This window comes from Salmo salar, chromosome ssa01 (genome assembly GCF_905237065.1).
Source record: "Salmo salar chromosome ssa01, Ssal_v3.1, whole genome shotgun sequence".
NCBI lineage: Eukaryota > Metazoa > Chordata > Actinopteri > Salmoniformes > Salmonidae > Salmo > Salmo salar.
The window spans coordinates 3,401,133-3,428,303 of record NC_059442.1 but is presented as its reverse complement, the minus strand read 5'-3'; the positions used below and the strand labels follow the sequence as shown (position 1 = coordinate 3,428,303).

Genomic DNA, 27,171 nt, shown 5'->3' with positions numbered 1-27,171 from the left:
TTATAATCTCCACCCGGCACAGCCAGAAGAGGACTGGCCACCCCTCATAGCCTGGTTCCTCTCTAGGTTTCTTCCTAGGTTTTGGCCTTTCTAGGGAGTTTTTCCTAGCCACCGTGCTTCTACACATGCATTGCTTGCTGTTTGGGGTTTTAGGCTGGGTTTCTGTACAGCACTTTGAGATATCAGCTGATGTAAGAAGGGCTATATAAATAAATTTGATTTGATTTGAATAAGGGTTAAGGTTAGGATAAGGGTTAAGGTTAGGGTTGTTTGGATAAGGGTTAAGGTTAGAGTTAGTAAGAATAAGGGTTAAGGTTAGGATAAGGGTTAAGGTTAGGGTAAGAATAAGGGTTAAGGTTAGGATAAGGGTTAAGGTAAGGTTAGGGTAAGAATAAGGGTTAAGGTTAGGATAAGGGTTAAGGTTAGGTTAGGGTAAGAATAAGGGTTAAGGTTAGAATAAGGGTTAAGGTTAGAATAAGGGTTAAGGTTAGAATAAGGGTTAAGGTTAGAATAAGGGTTAAGGTTAGAATAAGGGTTAAGGTTAGGATAAGGGTTAAGGTTAGAATAAGGGTTAAGGTTAGAATAAGGGTTAAGGTTAGAATAAGGGTTAAGGTTAGGATAAGGTTAGAATAAGGGTTAAGGTTAGGATAAGGGTTAAGGTTAGGATAAGGGTTAAGGTTAGGATAAGGGTTAAGGTTAGGATAAGGGTTAAGGTTAGAATAAGGGTTAAGGTTAGAATAAGGGTTAAGGTTAGAATAAGGGTTAAGGTTAGGATAAGGGTTAAGGTTAGAATAAGGGTTAAGGTTAGGATAAGGGTTAAGGTTAGAATAAGGGTTAAGGTTAGGATAAGGGTTAAGGTTAGAATAAGGGTTAAGGTTAGGATAAGGGTTAAGGTTAGGATAAGGGTTAAGGTTAGGATAAGGGTTAAGGTTAGGATAAGGTTAGAATAAAGGTTAAGGTTAGAATAAGGGTTAAGGTTAGAATAAGGGTTAAGGTTAGGATAAGGGTTAAGGTTAGTATAAGGTTAGAATAAGGGTTAAGGTTAGGATAAGGGTTAAGGTTAGAATAAGGGTTAAGGTTAGAATAAGGGTTAAGGTTAGAATAAGGGTTAAGGTTAGAATAAGGGTTAAGGTTAGGATAAGGGTTAAGGTTAGAATAAGGGTTAAGGTTAGAATAAGGGTTAAGGTTAGAATAAGGGTTAAGGTTAGAGCTAAGATTAGTACACTGAACAAAAATACAAATACAACATGTAAAGTGTTGGTCCCATGTTTCATGAGGTGAAATAAAAAATCCCAGAAATGTTCCATAAACACAAAAAGCTGATTTCTCAAATTTGTTTACATTCTTGTTAGTGAGCATTTCTCCTTTGCCAAGATAATCCATCCACCTGACAGGTGTGGCATATGAAGAAGCTGATTAAACAGCATGAACATTACACAGGTGCACCTTGTGCTGGGGACAATAATAGGCCACTCTAAAATGTGCAGTTTTGTCACACAACATAATGCCACAGATGTCTAAAGTTTTGATTGAGCGTGAAATTGGCATGCTGACTGCAGGACTGTCCACCAGAGTTGTTGCCAGAGCATTATATATTTTTATTTCTCTACCAACAGCCACCTCCAACATCGTTGTAGAGAATTTGTCAGTCCGTCCAACCGGCCTCACAACCGCAGACCAAGTGTTATGGCGTCGTCTGGGTGAGCGGTTTGCTGATGTCAACGTTGTGAACAGAGTGTCCCATGGTGGAGGTGAGGTTCTGGTATGGGCAGGCATAAACTACCGACAACATTTGCATTTTATCGAAGGTCAATTTGAATGAACAGAGATACCGTGATGAGATCCTGAGGCCCATTGTCGTGCCATTCATCCACCGCCATCACCTCATGTTTCAGCATGATAATGCACGGCCCCCATGTCAACAAGGATCTGCACACAATTCCTGGAAGCTGAACATGTCCCAGTTCTTCCATGGCCTGCATACTCACCAGACATGTCACCCTTTGAGCATGTTTGGGATGCTCTGGATCTACGTGTACGACAGCGTGTTCCAGTTCCTCACCAATATCCAGCAACTTCACACAGCCATTGGAGAGGAGTGGGACAACATTCCACAATCAACAGCCTGATCAACTCTATGTGAAGGAGATGTGTAGCCCTGCATGAGACTAAATGGTGGTCACACCAGATACTGACTGCTTTTCTGATCCACGCCCCTACCTTTCTTTTAAAGGTATCTGTGACCAACAGATGCATATCTGTATTCCCAGTCATGTGGAATCCATAGATTAGGATCCAATTTATTGAATTGACTGATTTCCTTATATGAACAATCTCAGTAAAATCTTTGAATTTGTTGCATGTTGCGGTTATATATATGTTAGTTGAAATGTTACTGATAGTCTGTAGAGCATCTACAGACGGACTATCCAAATAAAGCGTTTCCGAATGTTCGTTGACTTAACTCCTCCGGAACGGTCGGCAGGAAGTAGATAGACTGACCGACAGACGCTAGCCTGTCTATCTGCCTGCCCTGTCCTCAGTGAACTAGGCTGGGCTTGACAGACAGAGACAGACGGACGGAGGGAGGGACGGAGGGAGGGAGGGCGGGTCTGGACCTCTAGAGCCAGACTGAAGGCTACAACAGGATGCTGGTTGGAGTGAGTAGCAGTGTTTAAAAGTGTACATTCAGAGCCAGGCGTCAGGGCTGGGAATAAACACGGCAGATTTACGGGAAATCAAGTACGTAACGCCGCGAGGAGGAGGGAAAACTACTGTGATGGGAGAGACTGTTAGCTGGCAAGAATGGACAGAGTGGAGTAGAGAGAGAGAGGGGGGAGGAAGGGAGAGGACGAGCCCATAAGCCTGTAGGGTGAAACAGACTGTCCAGTGAGTAGACTACATAGTGAGACAGACATTGAGAGGTCTACCTACCGTCTTGAGACGCTTCACAGCGCCCTCACAGATATGCATTCCTCTGGACTCCTCCACCTCTACATGGCCCAGGTACTAGAGAGACGGAGAGGGAGACAGGGGAGAGAGAGAGAGAGAGAGACAGGGGAGAGAGAGAGAGAGACAGGGGAGAGACAGGGGAGAGAGAGAGAGAGAACAGAGTGAGAGAGAGAGAGAGACAGGGGAGAGAGAGAGACAGGGGAGAGAGAGAGAGAGAACAGAGTTAGTGAGATAGAGAGAGACATGGAGAGGGAGACAGAGTGAGATAGAGAGAGAGAGAGACAGGGAGAGAGAGAGATGAGAGAGACAGGGGAGAGACAGGGAAGAGAGAGAGAGAGAACAGAGTTAGTGAGATAGAGAGGGAGACAGGGGAGAGAGAGAGAGAGAGAGAGAGAGAACAGAGTTAGTGAGATAGAGAGGGAGACAGGGAGAGAGAGAGAGAGAGAGAGAGAGAGAGAGAACAGAGTTAGTGAGATAGAGAGAGGGAGAGGGAGACAGGGGAGAGAGAACAGAGTTAGTGAGATAGAGCATGAAACAGCAGGTTGTGAGTGGTGACGTTCTCTTCCTGTCTCTTCCTGCCAGGGGAAAGGTCATCCTGCCAAAGGGCCACTGCTGCTCCTGTAAATGACTGGCTGAAGGACTGCACTTGGATGTCTACGTCCCAAAAATGCCACCCTATTCCCTATTTTAGTGCACTACATTTGGTCAAAAGTATAGGGAATAAGGTGGCATTTTGGGACACAAAGTATGATTGGCTGCTGTAAGTTATTTCAATAGACGGAAAGCGCTCCCCAGCCAGTGTGTCCCCCGCCCATGACCTATGGTCCCTTGAGATGGTGAAGGTCAGACCTGGAGTCCTGGAGGCAGGAAGTCATTGTTACAGCTTCCCTTCCACATCCTTCCACTCACTCACACACACACACACCAGAGTTTTCATTCTCAGCCCGAAACACCGACGCGGCAGTTTACAAAGAACGTGTGGGATTGGGGCTGCGCTGCGTTAAGAAAAACAACCGTACACCTTTCCCCTAAAGCTTTCTCTCTCAGCACCAGGATATTATCCGGACCAGAGAAATTTGTGGCCATGAAACTTCATTTCTGCTCATTGAAATGTTTCAAATTGCGATATAAAAGCAGGGACGGTCCGGGACAGTGGCTGGAAGTCATAAAAGACGCCTATCCTAAGGGTTAATTACTATTAGATATATATATATAATAGAGACAAAATATCAATAAACTGTTGCTAAGCATCACTGGGACCAGTAGACCACCGGGTCTGTGTTGCTAAGCATCACTGGGACCAGTAGACCACAGGGTCTGTGTTGCTAAGCATCACTGGGACCAGTAGACCACAGGGTCTGTGTTGCTAAGCATCACTGGGACCAGTAGACCACAGGGTCTGTGTTGCTAAGCATCACTGGGACCAGTAGACCACAGGGTCTGTGTTGCTAAGCATCACTGGGACCAGTAGACCACAGGGTCTGTGTTGCTAAGCATCACTGGGACCAGTAGACCACAGGGTTTGTGTTGCTATGAGACCAGTAGACCACAGGGTCTGTGTTGCTATGAGACCAGTAGACCACAGGGTCTGTGTTGCTATGAGACCAGTAGACCACAGGGTCTGTGTTGCTATGAGACCAGTAGACCACAGGGTCTGTGTTGCTAAGCATCACTGGGACCAGTAGACCACAGGGTCTGTGTTGCTAAGCATCACTGGGACCAGTAGACCACAGGGTCTGTGTTGCTAAGCATCACTGGGACCAGTAGACCACAGGGTCTGTGTTGCTAAGCATCACTGGGACCAGTAGACCACAGGGTCTGTGTTGCTATGAGACCAGTAGACCACAGGGTCTGTGTTGCTAAGCATCACTGGGACCAGTAGACCACAGGGTCTGTGTTGCTAAGCATCACTGGGACCAGTAGATCACAGGGTCTGTGTTGCTATGAGACCAGTAGACCACAGGGTCTGTGTTGCCATGAGACCAGTAGACCACAGGGTCTGTGTTGCTAAGCATCACTGGGACCAGTAGACCACAGGGTCTGCGTTGCTATGAGACCAGTAGACCACAGGGTCTGTGTTGCTAAGCATCACTGGGACCAGTAGACCACAGGGTCTGTGTTGCTAAGCATCACTGGGACCAGTAGACCACAGGGTTTGTGTTGCTATGAGACCAGTAGACCACAGGGTCTGTGTTGCTATGAGACCAGTAGACCACAGGGTCTGTGTTGCTAAGCATCACTGGGACCAGTAGACCACAGGGTCTGTGTTGCTAAGCATCACTGGGACCAGTAGACCACAGGGTCTGTGTTGCTATGAGACCAGTAGACCACAGGGTCTGTGTTGCTAAGCATCACTGGGACCAGTAGACTACAGGGTCTGTGTTGCTATGAGACCAGTAGACCACAGGGTCTGTGTTGCTAAGCATCACTGGGACCAGTAGACCACAGGGTCTGTGTTGCTATGAGACCAGTAGACCAAAGGGTCTGTGTTGCTAAGCATAACTGGGACCAGTAGACCACAGGGTCTGTGTTGCTAAGCATCACTGGGACCAGTAGATCACAGGGTCTGTGTTGCTATGAGACCAGTAGACCACAGGGTCTGTGTTGCTATGAGACCAGTAGACCACAGGGTCTGTGTTGCTAAGCATCACTGGGACCAGTAGACCACAGGGTCTGTGTTGCTAAGCATCACTGGGACCAGTAGACCACCGGGTCTGTGTTGCTAAGCATCACTGGGACCAGTAGACCACAGGGTCTGTGTTGCTAAGCATCACTGGGACCAGTAGACCACAGGGTCTGTGTTGCTAAGCATCACTGGGACCAGTAGACCACAGGGTCTGTGTTGCTATGAGACCAGTAGACCACAGGGTCTGTGTTGCTAAGCATCACTGGGACCAGTAGACCACAGGGTCTGTGTTGCTAAGCATCACTGGGACCAGTAGACCACAGGGTCTGTGTTGCTAAGCATCACTGGGACCAGTAGACCACAGGGTCTGTGTTGCTAAGCATCACTGGGACCAGTAGACCACAGGGTCTGTGTTGCTATGAGACCAGTAGACCACAGGGTCTGTGTTGCTAAGCATCACTGGGACCAGTAGACCACAGGGTCTGTGTTGCTAAGCATCACTGGGACCAGTAGACCACAGGGTCTGTGTTGCTATGAGACCAGTAGACCACAGGGTCTGTGTTGCTAAGCATCACTGGGACCAGTAGACCACAGGGTCTGTGTTGCTAAGCATCACTGGGACCAGTAGACCACAGGGTCTGTGTTGCTAAGCATCACTGGGACCAGTAGACCACAGGGTCTGTGTTGCTATGAGACCAGTAGACCACAGGGTCTGTGTTGCTAAGCATCACTGGGACCAGTAGACCATAGGGTCTGTGTTGCTATGAGACCAGTAGACCACAGGGTCTGTGTTGCTAAGCATCACTGGGACCAGTAGACCACAGGGTCTGTGTTGCTAAGCATCACTGGGACCAGTAGTTCACATGGTCTGTGTTGTTACGAGACTAGTAGATCACAGGGTCTGTGTTGCTAAGCATCACTGGGACCAGTAGACCACAGGGTCTGTGTTGCTATGAGACCAGTAGACCACAGGGTCTGTGTTGCTAAGCATCACTGGGACCAGTAGACCACAGGGTCTGTGTTGCTAAGCATCACTGGGACCAGTAGACCACAGGGTCTGTGTTGCTAAGCATCACTGGGACCAGTAGACCACAGGGTCTGTGTTGCTATGAGACCAGTAGACCACAGGGTCTGTGTTGCTAAGCATCACTGGGACCAGTAGACCACAGGGTCTGTGTTGCTAAGCATCACTGGGACCAGTAGACCACAGGGTCTGTGTTGCTAAGCATCACTGGGACCAGTAGACCACAGGGTCTGTGTTGCTAGGCATCACTGGGACCAGTAGACCACAGGGTCTGTGTTGCTAAGCATCACTGGGACCAGTAGACCACAGGGTCTGTGTTGCTATGAGACCAGTAGACCACAGGGTCTGTGTTGCTAAGCATCACTGGGACCAGTAGACCACAGGGTCTGTGTTGCTAAGCATCACTGGGACCAGTAGACCACAGGGTCTGTGTTGCTAAGCATCACTGGGACCAGTAGACCACAGGGTCTGTGTTGCTAAGCATCACTGGGACCAGTAGACCACAGGGTCTGTGTTGCTAAGCATCACTGGGACCAGTAGACCACAGGGTCTGTGTTGCTAAGCATCACTGGGACCAGTAGACCACAGGGTTTGTGTTGCTAAGCATCACTGGGACCAGTAGACTACAGGGTCTGTGTTGCTATGAGACCAGTAGACCACAGGGTCTGTGTTGCTAAGCATCACTGGGACCAGTAGACTACAGGGTCTGTGTTGCTAAGCATCACTGGGACCAGTAGACCACAGGGTCTGTGTTGCTATGAGACCAGTAGACCACAGGGTCTGTGTTGCTAAGCATCACTGGGACCAGTAGACCACAGGGTCTGTGTTGCTAAGCATCACTGGGACCAGTAGACCACAGGGTCTGTGTTGCTATGAGACCAGTAGACCACAGGGTCTGTGTTGCTAAGCATCACTGGGACCAGTAGACCACAGGGTCTGTGTTGCTATGAGACCAGTAGACCACAGGGTCTGTGTTGCTAAGCATCACTGGGACCAGTAGACCACAGGGTCTGTGTTGCTAAGCATCACTGGGACCAGTAGACCACAGGGTTTGTGTTGCTATGAGACCAGTAGACCACAGGGTCTGTGTTGCTAAGCATCACTGGGACCAGTAGACCACAGGGTCTGTGTTGCTATGAGACCAGTAGACCACAGGGTCTGTGTTGCTAAGCATCACTGGGACCAGTAGACCACAGGGTCTGTGTTGCTAAGCATCACTGGGACCAGTAGACCACAGGGTCTGTGTTGCTAAGCATCACTGGGACCAGTAGACCACAGGGTCTGTGTTGCTAAGCATCACTGGGACCAGTAGACCACAGGGTCTGTGTTGCTATGAGACCAGTAGACCACAGGGTCTGTGTTGCTAAGCATCACTGGGACCAGTAGACCACAGGGTCTGTGTTGCTAAGCATCACTGGGACCAGTAGATCACAGGGTCTGTGTTGCTATGAGACCAGTAGACCACAGGGTCTGTGTTGCCATGAGACCAGTAGACCACAGGGTCTGTGTTGCTAAGCATCACTGGGACCAGTAGACCACAGGGTCTGCGTTGCTATGAGACCAGTAGACCACAGGGTCTGTGTTGCTAAGCATCACTGGGACCAGTAGACCACAGGGTCTGTGTTGCTAAGCATCACTGGGACCAGTAGACCACAGGGTTTGTGTTGCTATGAGACCAGTAGACCACAGGGTCTGTGTTGCTATGAGACCAGTAGACCACAGGGTCTGTGTTGCTAAGCATCACTGGGACCAGTAGACCACAGGGTCTGTGTTGCTAAGCATCACTGGGACCAGTAGACCACAGGGTCTGTGTTGCTAAGCATCACTGGGACCAGTAGACCACAGGGTCTGTGTTGCTATGAGACCAGTAGACCACAGGGTCTGTGTTGTAACAATGTGTAAATAGTTGAAGTACAAAAAAAGGGAAAATAAATAAACATGGGTTGTATTTACACTCACTCTCTGTGTGTTGTCTTGTCTACTCAGAGCTCTTTCTACTTTCTTATATTTGCAGGCATCCTCTCTCTACCTCTCTCTCTACACCTCCCTCCCTCCCTCCCTTCCTCCCTTCCTCCCTCCCTCCCTCACAGCCAGTCACCATACAGACGGACCATTTGACCCTGTAATTCATCCTTTCTTCTCTCCGTTTTGTGCTACAGTGAGAATCTCATCACAAAACAATTTCAACCCACACAACACGAGCATCTCAGGGAAATGGAGCGAGAGAGTATACAGTATTATCATGGTAGGTTGAGGGAGGGAGATAGTATACAGTATTATCATGGTAGGTTGAGGGAGGGAGGGAGTATACAGTATTATCATGGTAGGTTGAGGGAGAGAGTATACAGTATTATCATGGTAGGTTGAGGGAGGGAGTATACAGTATTATCATGGTAGGTTGAGGGAGGGAGTATACAGTATTATCATGGTAGGTTGAGGGAGAGAGTATACAGTATTATCATGGTAGGTTGAGGGAGGGAGGGAGGGAGTATACAGTATTATCATGGTAGGTTGAGGGAGAGAGTATACAGTATTATCATGGTAGGTTGAGGGAGGGAGGGAGGGAGTATACAGTATTATCATGGTAGGTTGAGGGAGAGAGTATACAGTATTATCATGGTAGGTTGAGGGAGGGAGGGAGTATACAGTATTATCATGGTAGGTTGAGGGAGAGAGTATACAGTATTATCATGGTAGGTTGAGGGAGGGAGAGAGTATACAGTATTATCATGGTAGGTTGAGGGAGAGAGTATACAGTATTATCATGGTAGGTTGAGGGAGGGAGGGAGTATACAGTATTATCATGGTAGGTTGAGGGAGGGAGGGAGTATACAGTATTATCATGGTAGGTTGAGGGAGGGAGAGAGTATACAGTATTATCATGGTAGGTTGAGGGAGGGAGAGAGTATACAGTATTATCATGGTAGGTTGAGGGAGGGAGAGAGTATACAGTATTATCATGGTAGGTTGAGGGAGAGAGTATACAGTATTATCATGGTAGGTTGAGGGAGGGAGTATACAGTATTATCATGGTAGGTTGAGGGAGGGAGTATACAGTATTATCATGGTAGGTTGAGGGAGGGAGGGAGTATACAGTATTATCATGGTAGGTTGAGGGAGAGAGTATACAGTATTATCATGGTAGGTTGAGGGAGGGAGGGAGGGAGTATACAGTATTATCATGGTAGGTTGAGGGAGAGAGTATACAGTATTATCATGGTAGGTTGAGGGAGGGAGAGAGTATACAGTATTATCATGGTAGGTTGAGGGAGAGAGTATACAGTATTATCATGGTAGGTTGAGGGAGGGAGGGAGTATACAGTATTATCATGGTAGGTTGAGGGAGGGAGAGAGTATACAGTATTATCATGGTAGGTTGAGGGAGGGAGAGAGTATACAGTATTATCATGGTAGGTTGAGGGAGGGAGGGAGTATACAGTATTATCATGGTAGGTTGAGGGAGGGAGTATACAGTATTATCATGGTAGGTTGAGGGAGGGAGAGAGTATACAGTATTATCATGGTAGGTTGAGGGAGGGAGGGAGTATACAGTATTATCATGGTAGGTTGAGGGAGGGAGATAGTATACAGTATTATCATGGTAGGTTGAGGGAGGGAGAGAGTATACAGTATTATCATGGTAGGTTGAGGGAGGGAGTATACAGTATTATCATGGTAGGTTGAGGGAGGGAGAGAGTATACAGTATTATCATGGTAGGTTGAGGGAGGGAGAGAGTATACAGTATTATCATGGTAGGTTGAGGGAGGGAGAGAGTATACAGTATTATCATGGTAGGTTGAGGGAGGGAGAGAGTATACAGTATTATCATGGTAGGTTGAGGGAGGGAGATAGTATACAGTATTATCATGGTAGGTTGAGGGAGGGAGAGAGTATACAGTATTATCATGGTAGGTTGAGGGAGGGAGAGAGTATACAGTATTATCATGGTAGGTTGAGGGAGAGAGTATACAGTATTATCATGGTAGGTTGAGGGAGGGAGATAGTATACAGTATTATCATGGTAGGTTGAGGGAGGGAGATAGTATACAGTATTATCATGGTAGGTTGAGGGAGGGAGAGAGTATACAGTATTATCATGGTAGGTTGAGGGAGATAGTATACAGTATTATCATGGTAGGTTGAGGGAGGGAGAGAGTATACAGTATTATCATGGTAGGTTGAGGGAGGGAGAGAGTATACAGTATTATCATGGTAGGTTGAGGGAGATAGTATACAGTATTATCATGGTAGGTTGAGGGAGGGAGAGAGTATACAGTATTATCATGGTAGGTTGAGGGAGAGAGTATACAGTATTATCATGGTAGGTTGAGGGAGAGAGTATACAGTATTATCATGGTAGGTTGAGGGAGGGAGAGAGTATACAGTATTATCATGGTAGGTTGAGGGAGAGAGTATACAGTATTATCATGGTAGGTTGAGGGAGGGAGATAGTATACAGTATTATCATGGTAGGTTGAGGGAGGGAGAGAGTATACAGTATTATCATGGTAGGTTGAGGGAGATAGTATACAGTATTATCATGGTAGGTTGAGGGAGGGAGAGAGTATACAGTATTATCATGGTAGGTTGAGGGAGGGAGAGAGTATACAGTATTATCATGGTAGGTTGAGGGAGAGAGTATACAGCATTATCATGGTAGGTTGAGGGAGGGAGATAGTATACAGTATTATCATGGTAGGTTGAGGGAGGGAGAGAGAATACAGTATTATCATGGTAGGTTGAGGGAGAGAGAGAGTATACAGTATTATCATGGTAGGTTGAGGGAGGGAGAGAGTATACAGTATTATCATGGTAGGTTGAGGGAGGGAGAGAGTATACAGTATTATCATGGTAGGTTGAGGGAGAGAGTATACAGTATTATCATGGTAGGTTGAGGGAGGGAGAGAGTATACAGTATTATCATGGTAGGTTGAGGGAGGGAGAGAGTATACAGTATTATCATGGTAGGTTGAGGGAGAGAGTATACAGTATTATCATGGTAGGTTGAGGGAGGGAGAGAGTATACAGTATTATCATGGTAGGTTGAGGGAGAGAGTATACAGTATTATCATGGTAGGTTGAGGGAGGGAGAGAGAATACAGTATTATCATGGTAGGTTGAGGGAGGGAGAGAGTATACAGTATTATCATGGTAGGTTGAGGGAGAGAGTATACAGTATTATCATGGTAGGTTGAGGGAGGGAGAGAGAATACAGTATTATCATGGTAGGTTGAGGGAGGGAGGGAGTATACAGTATTATCATGGTAGGTTGAGGGAGGGAGAGAGTATACAGTATTATCATGGTAGGTTGAGGGAGAGAGTATACAGTATTATCATGGTAGGTTGAGGGAGGGAGAGAGTATACAGTATTATCATGGTAGGTTGAGGGAGGGAGAGAGTATACAGTATTATCATGGTAGGTTGAGGGAGGGAGAGAGTATACAGTATTATCATGGTAGGTTGAGGGAGGGAGGGAGGGAGTATACAGTATTATCATGGTAGGTTGAGGGAGGGAGAGAGTATACAGTATTATCATGGTAGGTTGAGGGAGATAGTATACAGTATTATCATGGTAGGTTGAGGGAGGGAGAGAGTATACAGTATTATCATGGTAGGTTGAGGGAGAGAGTATACAGTATTATCATGGTAGGTTGAGGGAGATAGTATACAGTATTATCATGGTAGGTTGAGGGAGATAGTATACAGTATTATCATGGTAGGTTGAGGAAAGTATACAGTATTATCATGGTAGGTTGAGGGAGATAGTATACAGTATTATCATGGTAGGTTGAGGGAGATAGTATACAGTATTATCATGGTAGGTTGAGGGAGATAGTATACAGTATTATCATGGTAGGTTGAGGGAGATAGTATACAGTATTATCATGGTAGGTTGCATTGGCACAGTTGGTGAGAAACAGAAATAAGACGCAAGGTCAACTATGTCTAAATAGCAGCTCCACTCCAACACTCCCCTCCAACACTCCCTCCAACACTCCCCCCCCCTCCCTCCCCCTCCAACACTCCCTCCGCCTCGAACACTCCCCCTGCCTCCAACACTCCCCCTGCCTCCAACACTCCCCCTGCCTCCCCTCCAACACTCCAACACTCCCTCCAACACTCCCCCCTCCAACACTCCCTCCAACACTCCCCCCAACACTCCCTCCAACACTCCCCCCTCCAACACTCCCTCCAACACTCCCCCCAACACTCCCTCCAACACTCCCTCCCCCCTCCAACACTCCCTCCCCCTCCAACACTCCCTCCAACACTCCCCCCAACACTCCCTCCAACACTCCCTCCCCCCTCCAACACTCCCTCCAACACTCCCTCCAACACTCCCCCCAACACTCCCTCCAACACTCCCTCCCCCCTCCAACTCTCTCTCTCCTAAAAGTGACCAGGCTCCAGTGATGAATGAGAGCAGACCGTTGACAGGCTCTGCTCTGTGTGTGAGTTGTTAGGTGACCTCCACCCTCTGTGTGTGAGTTGTTAGTTGAGCGGGCTCGATACAGAACAACTCCTGTGTGTTTGTTAGGTGGTAGCGTCAGATAAGTGTATAGAGCAGACCGCTCTGTGTATTTTTCCTCAACAATAAGGCTATTAGAGCAAAGGCTCTGCTCTGTGTGTGTATGTATTAATGTGTGTGTGTATTAATGTGTGTATGTGGGTGTGTATTAATGTGTGTGTGTGTGTATTAATGTGTGTGTGTGTGTATTAATGTGTGTGTGTGTGTATGTGTGTATTAATGTATGTATTAATGTGTGTGTGTGTGTATTAATGTGTGTGTGTATTAGTGTGTGTGTATTAGTGTGTGTGTGTGTGTATTAGTGTGTGTGTGTGTGTATTAATGTGTGTGTATTAATGTGTGTGTGTGTGTGTATTAGTGTGTGTGTGTGTGTGTGTGTGTGTATTAGTGTGTATTAGTGTGTGTGTATTAGTGTGTGTGTGTATTAGTGTGTATTAGTGTGTGTGTATTAGTGTGTGTGTGTATTAGTGTGTGTGTATTAGTGTGTGTGTATTAGTGTGTGTGTGTATTAGTGTGTGTGTGTATTAGTGTGTGTGTGTATTAGTGTGTGTGTGTGTGTGTGTGTATTAGTGTGTGTGTGTATTAGTGTGTGTGTATTAGTGTGTGTGTGTATTAGTGTGTGTGTGTATTAGTGTGTGTGTGTGTATTAGTGTGTGTATTAGTGTGTGTGTGTATTAGTGTGTGTGTGTATTAGTGTGTGTGTGTATTAGTGTGTGTGTGGGAGTCACCTTGACTCCGAAGCTGCACTTTCCGCCGCGGACCGCCTCTTCGTCCGTCTGCCACTGGTGCGGTCGGCTGGACTCAGGAACATACACGTCTTTCTTCCGTCTGAAACTCTGCCGTAGCTTATTCATCCTGGACCTCCTGAGAGGAGAGGGGAGGGGAGGGGAGAGGAGAGGAGAGGAGAGGAGAGGAGAAGAGAGGAGGGGAGAGGAGAGGAGAGGAGAGGAGAGGAGAGGAGAGGAGAGGAGAGGAGAGGAGAGGAGAGGAGAGGAGAGGAGAGGAGAGGAGAGATGGAGGAGAGGAGAGATGGAGGAGAGGAGAGGAGAAGAGAAGAGAAGAGAGGAGTGGAGTGGAGAGGAGGGGAGGGGAGAGGAGGGGAGAGGAGAGGAGAGGAGAGGAGAGGAGAGGAGAGGAGAGGAGAGGAGAGGAGAGGAGAGGAGAGGAGAGGAGAGGAGAGGAGAGGAGAGGAGAGGAGAGGAGAGGAGAGGAGAGGAGAGGAGAGGAGAGGAGAGGAGAGGAGAGGAGAGGAGAGGAGAGGAGAGGAGAGGAGAGGAGAGGAGAGGAGGGGAGAGGAGGGAGAGGAGAGGAGAGGAGAGGAGAGGAGAGGAGAGGAGAGGAGAGGAGAGGAGAGGAGAGGAGAGGAGGGGAGAGGAGGGGAGAGGAGAGACCACACAAAGAATTTGAAAACAAATCCAACATTGATAAACTCCCATATCTATTAGGTGAAATACTGCAGTGTGCCGTGACAACAGCAAGATGTGTGGTCCGTTGCCATGAGAAAAGAGAAACCAGTGGAACACAAACACCATTGTAAAAACAACCTGTATTTATCTAGTTATTTATCTTCCCTTTGGTGCATGAACTATTTGCACATTGTTACAACACCGTACGTAGCCAATAATATCACACTGGTGATGTTAGCTAATGTTTCCCGTGTTCATTTCCATTTTTGTTTATTACATTGACAATGTAAACATATGTTTCCCATGCCAATTAAGCCTTTTGAACGAGAGAGAGGTGTAGAGAGAGAGAGAGAGAGAGAGGGGTGTAGAGAAAGAGAGGGGTGTAGAGAGAGAGAGAGAGAGAGAGAGATGTGTAGAGAGAGAGATGTGTAGAGAGAGAGATGTGTAGAGAGAGAGATGTGTAGAGAGAGAGATGTGTAGAGAGAGAGATGTGTAGAGAGAGAGATGTGTAGAGAGAGAGATGTGTAGAGAGAGATGTAGAGAGAGGTGTAGAGAGAGATGTAGAGAGAGAGAGATGTGTAGAGAGAGAGATGTGTAGAGAGAGAGATGTAGAGAGAGGTGTAGAGAGAGATGTGTAGAGAGAGAGATGTGTAGAGAGAGAGATGTGTAGAGAGAGAGGTGTAGAGAGAGAGGTGTAGAGAGAGAGATGTAGAGAGAGAGATGTAGAGAGAGAGATGTAGAGAGAGAGATGTAGAGAGAGAGATGTAGAGAGAGAGATGTAGAGAGAGATGTAGAGAGAGAGATGTAGAGAGAGAGATGTAGAGAGAGATGTAGAGAGAGAGATGTAGAGAGAGATGTAGAGAGAGATGTAGAGAGAGATGTAGAGAGAGATGTAGAGAGAGAGAGATGTAGAGAGAGAGAAAGAGATGTAGAGAGAGAGAGAGATGTAGAGAGAGAGAGAGATGTAGAGAGAGAGAGAGATGTAGAGAGAGAGAGAGAAAGAGATGTAGAGAGAGAGAGGTGGAGAGAGATGGAGAGAGGTGTAGAGAGTGAGATGTGTAGAGAGAGAGATGTAGAGAGAGAGATGTAGAGAGAGAGATGTAGAGAGAGAGATGTAGAGAGAGATGTAGAGAGAGAGATGTAGAGAGAGAGATGTAGAGAGAGAGATGTAGAGAGAGAGATGTAGAGAGAGAGATGTAGAGAGAGATGTAGAGAGAGAGAGAGAGAGAGAGAGAGAGAGATGTAGAGAGAGAGATAGAGAGAGATAGAGAGAGATAGAGAGAGAGAGAGAGAGATGTAGAGAGAGAGATAGAGAGAGATAGAGAGAGATAGAGAGAGATAGAGAGAGATAGAGAGAGATAGGTGTGAGAGGATGCCAGCAAATATAAAAAAGTAGAAAGAGCTCTGAGTAGACAAGACAACACCCAACAACCCAGTGGGTGTGTTCTCTTGTGGGAAAGTCAGTCAGTCACTTACAGAGGGCCTGAGGCCTGGACAGGATAGGCTGTCTGTCGTACCAGGGCCTGAGGCCTGGACAGGATAGGCTGTCTGTCGTACCAGGGCCTGAGGCCTGGACAGGATAGGCTGTCTGTCGTACCAGGGCCTGAGGCCTGGACAGGATAGGCTGTCTGTCGTACCAGGGCCTGAGGCCTGGACAGGATAGGCTGTCTGTCGTACCAGGGCCTGAGGCCTGGACAGGATAGGCTGTCTGTCGTACCAGGGCCTGAGGCCTGGACAGGATAGGCTGTCTGTCGTACCAGGGCCTGAGGCCTGGACAGGATAGGCTGTCTGTCGTACCAGGGCCTGAGGCCTGGACAGGATAGGCTGTCTGTCATACCAGGGCCTGAGGCCTGGACAGGATAGGCTGTCTGTCGTACCAGGGCCTGAGGCCTGGACAGGATAGGCTGTCTGTCATACCAGGGCCTGAGGCCTGGACAGGGAAGCCTGTCTGTCGTACCAGGGCCTGAGGCCTGGACAGGGAAGCCTGTCTGTCTTGTAACAGTCTGTCTGCAGCAGCTTGTCTGTCGTACCAGGATTAGAGGAACAGTTGACAGAATGTCTTCTGGGTGACCTGAACCTAGAATCGGACTCTGATTGTCAACAAGGTTGAATAAAAAGTGTCCTCTGAAATCCTCTGATGAATCTGATGTTAACCAACACTCCTCATGGTTTTAATGCTTCTGGTCTAATGAGCTGGAGTGGAGCGGAGCTGGAGAGGAGCTGAGATGGAGCTGGAGAGGAGCTGAGATGGAGCTGGAGAGGAGCTGAGATGGAGCTGAGATGGAGCTGGAGAGGAGATGGAGCGGAGCGGAGATGGAGCGGAGATGGAGCTGGAGAGGAGATGGAGCGGAGATGGAGCTGGAGAGTAGATGGAGAGGAGATGGAGCTGGAGAGGAGATGGAGAGGAGATGGAGCTGGAGAGGAGATGGAGCTGGAGAGGAGCGGAGATGGAGCGGAGCTGGAGAGGAGATGGAGCTGGAGAGGAGCGGAGATGGAGCGGAGCTGGAGAGGAGATGGAGCTGGAGAGGAGCGGAGATGGAGCGGAGATGGAGCTGGAGAGGAGATGGAGCGGAGATGGAGCTGGAGAGTAGATGGAGAGGAGATGGAGCTGGAGAGGAGATGGAGAGGAGATGGAGCTGGAGAGTAGATGGAGAGGAGATGGAGCTGGAGAGGAGCTGAGATGGAGATGGAGAGGAGATGGAGCTGGAGAGGAGATGGAGCGGAGATGGAGAGGAGATGGAGCTGGAGAGGAGATGGAGAGGAGATGGAGCTGGAGAGGAGATGGAGAGGAGATGGAGAGGAGATGGAGCTGGAGAGGAGATGGAGCGGAGATGGAGCTGGAGAGTAGATGGAGAGGAGATGGAGCTGGAGAGGGAGCTGGAGAGGAGATGGAGCTGGAGAGGAGCGGAGATGGAGCGGAGCTGGAGAGGAGATGGAGCTGGAGAGTAGATGGAGCGGAGATGGAGCTGGAGAGTAGATGGAGAGGAGATGGAGCTGGAGAGGAGATGGAGAGGAGATGGAGCTGGAGAGTAGATGGAGAGGAGATGGAGCTGGAGAGGAGATGGAGAGGAGATGGAGCTGGAGAGGAGATGGAGCGGAGCTGGAGAGGAGATGGAGCGGAGATGGAGAGGAGATGGAGCTGGAGAGGAGCTGGAGAGGAGATGGAGCTGGAGAGGAGCTGGAGAGGAGATGGAGCTGGAGAGTAGATGGAGCGGAGCTGGAGAGGAGATGGAGCTGGAGAGGAGCTGGAGAGGAGATGGAGCGGAGCTGGAGAGGAGATGGAGCGGAGATGGAGCTGGAGAGTAGATGGAGCTGGAGAGGAGCTGGAGAGGAGATGGAGCTGGAGAGGAGATGGAGAGGAGATGGAGCGGAGCTGGAGAGGAGATGGAGCGGAGATGGAGAGTAGATGGAGCTGGAGAGGAGATGGAGCGGAGCGGAGATGGAGACTGGAGAGGAGCTGAGATGGAGCTGGAGAGGAGATGGAGCGGAGCTGGAGAGGAGCTGGAGCTGGAGAGAGAGCTGGAGAGAGAGATGGAGCTGGAGAGAGAGATGGAGCGGAGCTGGAGAGGAGATGGAGCTGGAGAGGAGCTGGAGAGGAGATGGAGCTGGAGAGGAGCTGAGATGGAGCTGGAGAGGAGATGGAGCGGAGCTGGAGAGGAGCTGGAGCTGGAGAGGAGCTGGAGAGGAGATGGAGCTGGAGAGGAGATGGAGCGGAGCTGGAGAGGAGATGGAGCTGGAGAGGAGCTGGAGAGGAGATGGAGCTGGAGAGGAGATGGAGCGGAGCTGGAGAGGAGCTGAGATGGAGCTGGAGAGGAGATGGAGCGGAGCGTGCCCAATTTGACTGGAGCGTGATTCCCAAAGACTGGAATGTCAGCCTTCTCGCCCGCTCCAATTTCATCTCCAGCACCACTCACGTTACGAGCTCTGGGCGCGGCCGTCCCAGCATGCATTTGTAGTCTACTTGTGTGCTGATATAGCCCCTTGCTTTATCTAAAAATGTCACGGAGTTCACTAAATATTTTCATAAAGAAACTGATAAAACACACAGCTGCTAAATCAAGGTGACTTACAAAAGACTGAGGAGGACAAAGAGCAAGAGAGGGAGTGTGGTGATGTAGTGTCCACAACTAAAGAATCACTGTGGAATCCGAAAAGACACCTATCCTGAAAGCACGACGGTGTACTTAGTACGAACACATGTTAACAGAAAGGAAAGGAGGTGGGGCGATAACTGTATCAATGTAGCAAAGTATTTATAAACTAAAAAAAAAAAATCAGATCTCTGTTGGTTTTGGTTCTATTATCGAAACAACAGGCCTGTATGAACCTCTCAGGGAACTTTTAGTTTTAATAGGGTTATTTCTGAAGAAAAAAAACCCTCCTCCACATGTCTGCCCTGCCTGGTAAGAGCAGCGTGTTGATCATCCTGGAGAGAGTATTCTTCCGTCGCATGAGCCTGAAGCCACACTCTGGCCAAACTCGTGTTTCAAGTCATTTTTTTAAAATTGAATTTGTATTTCAATTCTAAAGTCAGTCACCTCCTAGATACCCAATTTATAGATTATAATGATTTCTTAGAACATAATGTAGTTTAATGTTCCTGCCAGCCTAGTGTTTCGCACAAGCAAATGCTTAACAATGTATTTCTTTGTAGGCTATAGCCTTGAAATAACTGAAGTAATATATAGTCGTGTGTGTATTTACAGTTGAAGTCGGATGTTTACATACACTTAGGTTGGAGTCATTAAAACTCGTTTTTCAACCACTCCACAAATTTCTAGTTAACAAACTATAGTTTTGGCAAGTCGGTTAGGACATCTACTTTGTGCATGACACAAGTCATTTTTCCAACAACTGTTTACAGACAGATTATTTCACTTATAATTCACTGGATCACAATTCCAGTGGGTCAGAAGTTTACATACACTAAGTTGACTGTGATTTTAAACAGCTTGGAAGATACCAGAAAAGGACGTCATGGCTTTAAAAGCTTCTGATAGGCTAATTGACATCATTTGAGTCAATTGGAGGTGTACCTGTGGATGTATTTCAAGGCCTACCTTCAAACTCAGTGCCTCTTTGCTTGACATCATGGGAAAATCAAAAGAAATCAGCCAAGACCTCAGAAACAAAATTGTAGACCTCCACAAGTCTGGTTCATCCATGGGAGCAATTTCCAAATGCCTGAAGGTACCACATTCATCTGTACAAACAATAGTACACAAGTATAAACACCATGGGACCACGCAGCCGTCATACCGCTCAGGAAGGAGACGCGTTCTGTCTCCTAGAGATGAACGTACTTTGGTGCGAAAAGTGCAAATCAATCCCAGAACAACAGCAAAGGACCTTGTGAAGATGCTGGAGGAAACAGGTACAAAAGTATCTATATCCACAGTAAAACGAGTCCTATATCGACATAACCTGAAAGGCCTCTCAGCAAGGAAGAAGCCACTGCTCCAAAACCGCCATAAAAAAGCCAGACTACGGTTTGCAACTGCACATGGGGACAAAGATCGTACTTTTTGGAGAAATGTCCTCTGGTCTGATGAAACAAAAATAGAACTGTATGGCCATAATGACCATTGTTATGTTTGGAGGGAAAATGGGGAGGCTTGCAAGCTGAAGAACACCATCCCAACCGTGAAGCACGGGGGTGGCAGCATCATGTTGTGGGGGTGCTTTGCTGCAGGAGGGACTGGTGCACTTCACAAAATAGACAACCCATAATGACTCAATACCCCACAATGACCTGGCATCATCCCTACGGTGAAGCATGGTGGTGGCAGCATCATGCTGTGGGGATGTTTTTCAGTGGACAGGGACTGGGAGACTAGTCAGGATTGAGGGAAAGATGAACGGAGCCAAGTACAGAGAGATCCTTGATGAAAACCTGCTCCAGAGCGCTCAGAACCTCAGACTGGGGTGAAGGTTCACCTTCCAACAGGACAACGACTCTAAGCACACAGCCAAGACAACGCAGGAGAGGCTCTGAATGTCCTTGAGTGGCCCAGCCAGAGCCCGGACTTGAACCAGATCTAACATCTCTGGAGAGACCTGAAAATAGCTGTGCAGCGACGCTCCCCATCCAACCTGACAGAGCTTGAGAGGATCTACAGAGAAGAATGGGATGAACTCCCTAAATACAGGTGTGCCAAGGTTGTAGTGTCATACCCAAGAAGACTGGACGCTGTAATCGCTGTCAAAGGTGCTAAAACAAAGTACTGAGTAAAGGGTCTGAATACTTATGTAAATGTGATCATTTCAGTTTTTTTTTTTTTTTATTAAAACATTTGCAAACATTTCTAAAAACCTGTTTTTGCATTGTCATTATGGGGTATTGTGATGTCATTATGGGTTATTGTGTGTAGATTGACGTGGGGGGAAAAAATATTTAATCCATTTTAGAATAAGGCTGTAACGTAACAAAATATGGAAAAAGTCAAGGGGTCTGAATACTTTCCAAATGCACGGGCACGGCACGGCACACACACACACACACACACACACACACACACACACACACACACACACACACACACACACACACACACACACACACACACACACACACACACACACACACACACACACACACACACACACGGTCTCTGTATTTTGTGTGTCACAGTAGTTACCACTGCAGGGAGACCCAGAAGAGAGTAGAGGACTGCTGATTCCATGCAAATTCATCCCAGACAGATTTCATTCATCAACTCACTAGGGGATGTATTGTCATTTCTATTCATCAGTCTAACTGTAGGACTAATGCTGCTATCAAAGGGTTAACCTGTTAGGGCTAGGGGGCAGTATTGACACGGCTGGATAAAAAACGTACCCGATTTAATCTGGTTACTACTCCTGCCCAGTAACTAGAATATGCATATAATTATTGGCTTTGGATAGAAAACACCCTAAGGTTTCTAAAACTGTTTGAATGGTGTCTGTGAGTATAACAGAACTCCTATGGCAGGCCAAAACCTGAGAAGATTTCAAGCAGGAAGTGGCCTGTCTGAGAAGTAGTGTTTCATCTTGCCTCTTTTTATTGAAGACTCAGGATCTGTGCAATAACGTGACACTTCCTACGGCTTCCATAGGGTCTCAGAGCCCGGGAAAAAGCTGAACGATATCGAGGCAGGCTCTGGCTGAAACACTTTATCGCTTTTGGCAAGTGGCCACTCAGAGTACTATGGGCTTAGGCGCGTGCCCGCTTCGACCGAATGCTTTATTTTCCTTTGTCTGTTTACCTAAAAGCAGATTCCCGGTCGGAATATTATTTTTATGAGAAAAATGGCATAAAAATGTATTTTAAACAGCGGTTGACATGCTTCGAAGTACAGTAATGGAATATTTAGAATTTTTTTGTCACGAATTGCGCCATGCTCGCCACCCTTATTTACCCTTTCGGATAGTGTCTAGAACGCACGAACAAAACGCCGCTATTTGGATATAACTATGGATTATTTTGGACCAAACCAACATTTGTTATTGAAGTAGAAGTCCTGGGACTACATTCTGATGAAGACAACAAAGGTAATAACATTTTTCTTATAGTAAATCTGACTTTGATGAGTGCTAAACTTGCTGGGTGTCTAAATAGCTAGCCCTGTGATGCCGGGCTATCTACTGAGAATATTGCAAAATGTGCTTTCACCGAAAAGCTATTTTAAAATCGGACATATCGAGTGCATAGAGGAGTTCTGTATCTATAATTCTTAAAATAATTGTTATGCTTTTTGTGAACGTTTATCGTGAGTAATTTAGTAAATTCACCGGCAGTGTTCGGTGGGAATGCTAGTCACATGCTAGTCACATGCTAATGTAAAAAGCTGGTTTTTGATATAAATATGAACTTGATTGAACAAAACATGCATGTATTGTATAACATAATGTCCTAGGAGTGTCATCTGATGAAGATCATCAAAGGTTAGTGCTGCATTTAGCTGTGGTTTGGGTTTTTGTGACATTATATGCTAGCTTGAAAAATGGGTGTCTGATTATTTCTGGCTGGGTACTCTGCTGACATAATCTAATGTTTTGCTTTCGTTGTAAAGCCTTTTTGAAATCGGACAGTGTGGTTAGATTAACGAGAGTCTTGTCTTTAAAATGGTGTAAAATAGTCATATTTTTGAAAAATTGAAGTAATAGCATATCTAAGGTATTTGAATAATGCGCCACAGGATTCAACTGGCAACCTAGCCCATAGAGGTTAACATCAGATTACCACAGGACAGCCACACACACCCATAGTGCTGTAAAGGTCAGTCCCCGTGCTAATACAGTCTATACTCTTAGGGCTTCTGTGTTTATGACAAGAGACCAGGCAGCCCAAAGCAACACATCAGTTGACGAGAGTGTTAAAATAATTCCTCTGAGGTGGTGACTGAAGTCTGGTAGAGAAACAAGACAGAGAGGTATTCGGTGTTCTGTTGTGTCTGGAGAGAGAGAGAGATCGTAGGTCAGAGAGAGAGAGATCGTAGGTCAGAGAGAGAGAGAGAGAGACGGTGAGAGACAGACAGACAGACAGACAGACAGACAGACAGACAGACAGACAGACAGACAGACAGACAGACAGACAGACAGACAGACAGACAGACAGACAGACAGACAGACAGACAGACAGACAGACAGACAGACAGACAGACAGAGAGGTAGACAGAGAGAGACAGAGAGAGACAGAGAGAGACAGAGAGAGACAGAGAGGAATTACTTGTTGTGTCTATGGAGAGAGTCCTGCAGTGTGCTGGACCCACTGTGGTTTCTCCTGAATCTGAAGCACATCCTCAAGCTCAGATGGGTCACAATGCCTGTTAGCCGCCACACTCCGTGACAAAGCAACCGTCTCATGTGACATAGAAAGATCAAAAGATCCGGCAGGGACTGTTGTGGAAGGAGACTGGTGGTGCAACACACAGAGACGTAGTAATAGCAGTAGAGGAAAAAGTACCCAGTTGTCATACTTGAGTAAAAGTAAAGATACCTTAATAGAGAATGACTCAAGTAAAAATGAAGATCAACCAGTAAAACTACTACTTGAGTAAAAGTCTAAAAGTATTTGGTTTTAAATATACTTAAGTATATTCTTTTATTTCACCTTTATTTAACCAGGTAGGCTAGTTTGGGGCGGCAGGTAGCCTAGTGGTTAGAGTGTAGGGGAGGCAGGTAGCCTAGTGGTTAGAGTGAAGGGGCTGCAGGTAGCCTAGTGGTTAGAGTGGAGGGACGGCAGGTAGCCTAGTGGTTAGAGTGGAGGGACGGCAGGTAGCCTAGTGGTTAGAGTGTAGGGGAGGCAGGTAGCCTAGTGGTTAGAGTGTAGGGGAGGCAGGTAGCCTAGTGGTTAGAGTGTAGGGGCGGCAGGTAGCCCAGTGGTTAGAGCGTTGGGCCGGCAGGTAGCCTAGTGGTTAGAGTGGAGGGGAGGCAGGTAGCCTAGTGGTTAGAGTGTAGGGGAGGCAGGTAGCCTAGTGGTTAGAGCGTTGGGCCAGCAGGTAGCCTAGTGGTTAGAGCGTTGGGCCAGCAGGTAGCCTAGTGGTTAGAGCGTTGGGGTGGCAGGTAGCCTAGTGGTTAGAGCGTTGGGCCGGCAGGTAGCCTAGTGGTTAGAGCGTTGGGCCAGCAGGTAGCCTAGTGGTTAGAGCGTTGGGCCAGCAGGTAGCCTAGTGGTTAGAGCGTTGGGCCAGCAGGGAGCCTAGTGGTTAGAGTGGAGGGGTGGCAGGTAGCCTAGTGGTTAGAGCGTTGGGCCAGCAGGTAGCCTAGTGGTTAGAGCGTTGGGCCAGCAGGTAGCCTAGTGGTTAGAGTGGAGGGGCGGCAGGTAGCCTAGTGGTTAGAGTGGAGGGGCGGCAGGTAGCCTAGTGGTTAGAGCATTGGGCCAGCAGGTAGCCTAGTGGTTAGAGCGTTGGGCCGGCAGGTAGCCTAGTGGTTAGAGCGTTGGGGTGGCAGGTAGCCTAGTGGTTAGAGCGTTGGACTAGTAACCAAAAGGTTGCTGGATCGAATTCCCTTCCCCTGCTCCACCACTGTTCCCTTCCCCTGCTCCACCACTGTTCCCTTCCCCTGCTCCACCACTGTTCCCTTCCCCTGCTCCACCACTGTTCCCTTCCCCTGCTCCACCACTGTGCCCTTCCCCTGCTCCACCACTGTGCCCTGCTCCACCACTGTTCCCTTCCCCTGCTCCACCACTGTTCCCTTCCCCTGCTCCACCACTGTTCCCTTCCCCTGCTCCACCACTGTTCCCTTCCCCTGCTCCACCACTGTTCCCTTCCCCTGCTCCACCACTGTTCCCTTCCCCTGCTCCACCACTGTTCCCTTCCCCTGCTCCACCACTGTTCCCTTGCCCCAGAACGTTTCCTACCTCTTTGTGGAGTACCACCCATTCATATCGTATCATTTCCCCTCTCCCACACTCTCTCTACGCCTCTCCCACACTCTCTCTACGCCTCACACCGGGGCTCAGAGAATGATGCTACTGGGTCTAACGACTCACACCGAGGCTCAGAGAATGATGCTACTGGGTCTAACGACTCACACCGGGGCCCAGAGAATGATGCTACTGGGTCTAACGACTCACACCGAGGCCCAGAGAATGATGCTACTGGGTCTAACGACTCACACCGAGGCTCAGAGAATGATGCTACTGGGTCTAACGACTCACACAGAGGCTCAGAGAATGATGCTACTGGGTCTAACGACTCACACCGGGGCTCAGAGAATGATGCTACTGGGTCTAACGACTCACACCGGGGCTCAGAGAATGATGCTACTGGGTCTAACGACTCACACCGGGGCTCAGAGAATGATGCTACTGGGTCTAACGACTCACACCGGGGCTCAGAGAATGATGCTACTGGGTCTGACGACTCACACCGAGGCTCAGAGAATGATGCTACTGGGTCTGACGACTCACACCGAGGCTCAGAGAATGATGCTACTGGGTCTGACGACTCACACCGAGGCTCAGAGAATGATGCTACTGGGTCTGACGACTCACACCGAGGCTCAGAGAATGATGCTACTGGGTCTAACGACTCACACCGGGACTCAGCTGGGCCAAAAGTCTTCCCCAAAGCAAGTCTCTCTTCCTCTCCCTCTGCCTCCCTCTCGCTTTCCAAACAAGTGATATCTTTCTCTCTTCCCCGCAAACTAAATCAAGGGATTTATTCAGTTCTAAACAGACATAAGGAATAGCTTTAAAAGGGTTGTACCATGTATGGATCATTTAGCTATGTGATTTGGAATTTTAGTACGCCTTTAAGGTATAAAAAAATATTTAAAAAATGATTTGAAAAAATATTGAATTTGTCCTTTACTAATAAATCCCATAGAAAACACTATTTTACACCATCTACTGCATCTTGCCTATGCCGCCCGGCCATCGCTCATCCATATACTTATATGTACATGTTTTCATTCCATCCCTTTAGATTTGTGTGTATAAGGTAGTTGTTGGGGAATTGGTAGATTACTTGTTAGATATTACTGCACTGTCGGAACTAGAAGCACAAGCACTTCGCTACACTCACACTAACACCTGCTAACCATGTGTATGTGACCAATAACACCTGCTAACCATGTGTATGGACCAATAACACCTGCTAACCATGTGTATGTGACCAATAACACCTGCTAACCATGTGTATGTGAACATTAACACCTGCTAACCATGTGTATGGACCATTAACACCTGCTAACCATGTGTATGGACCCATAACACCTGCTAACCATGTGTATGTGACCATTAACACCTGCTAACCATGTGTATGGACCAATAACACCTGCTAACCATGTGTATGGACCATTAACACCTGCTAACCATGTGTATGGACCAATAACACCTGCTAACCATGTGTATGTGACCAATAACACCTGCTAACCATGTGTATGTGACCAATAACACCTGCTAACCATGTGTATGTGACCATTAACACCTGCTAACCATGTGTATGGACCAATAACACCTGCTAACCATGTGTATGTGACCAATAACACCTGCTAACCATGTGTATGTGACCATTAACACCTGCTAACCATGTGTATGGACCAATAACACCTGCTAACCATGTGTATGTGAACATTAACACCTGCTAACCATGTGTATGGACCATTAACACCTGCTAACCATGTGTATGGACCAATAACACCTGCTAACCATGTGTATGGACCAATAACACCTGCTAACCATGTGTATGGACCATTAACACCTGCTAACCATGTGTATGTGACCATTAACACCTGCTAACCATGTGTATGTGACCATTAACACCTGCTAACCATGTGTATGTGACCATTAACACCTGCTAACCATGTGTATGTGACCAATAACACCTGCTAACCATGTGTATGGACCAATAACACCTGCTAACCATGTGTATGGACCAATAACACCTGCTAACCATGTGTATGGACCAATAACACCTGCTAACCATGTGTATGTGAACAATAACACCTGCTAACCATGTGTATGGACCAATAACACCTGCTAACCATGTGTATGGACCAATAACACCTGCTAACCATGTGTATGGACCAATAACACCTGCTAACCATGTGTATGGACCAATAACACCTGCTAACCATGTGTATGGACCAATAACACCTGCTAACCATGTGTATGGACCATTAACACCTGCTAACCATGTGTATGGACCA

At 47.5% G+C, this 27,171-nt stretch overlaps 1 protein-coding gene across 4 annotated transcripts in view; it reads right to left on the bottom strand.

The window, feature by feature from the left end:
- The window catches only part of LOC106594790 (protein numb homolog), a 115,908-nt gene that overhangs the window by 36,090 nt on the left and 52,647 nt on the right, over window positions 1–27,171 (bottom strand). For all 4 annotated transcript variants that reach the window (XM_045705832.1, XM_045705818.1, XM_045705870.1 and 1 more), the window contains exons 2-3: window positions 13,861–13,996; window positions 2,935–3,009 (exon numbers count right to left, since the gene is read on the bottom strand). In XM_045705832.1, coding sequence (XP_045561788.1) covers window positions 2,935–3,009; window positions 13,861–13,986 — 201 coding nt within the window. In that variant the 5' untranslated portion in view covers window positions 13,987–13,996. The remainder of the gene's footprint in view (window positions 1–2,934; window positions 3,010–13,860; window positions 13,997–27,171) is intronic.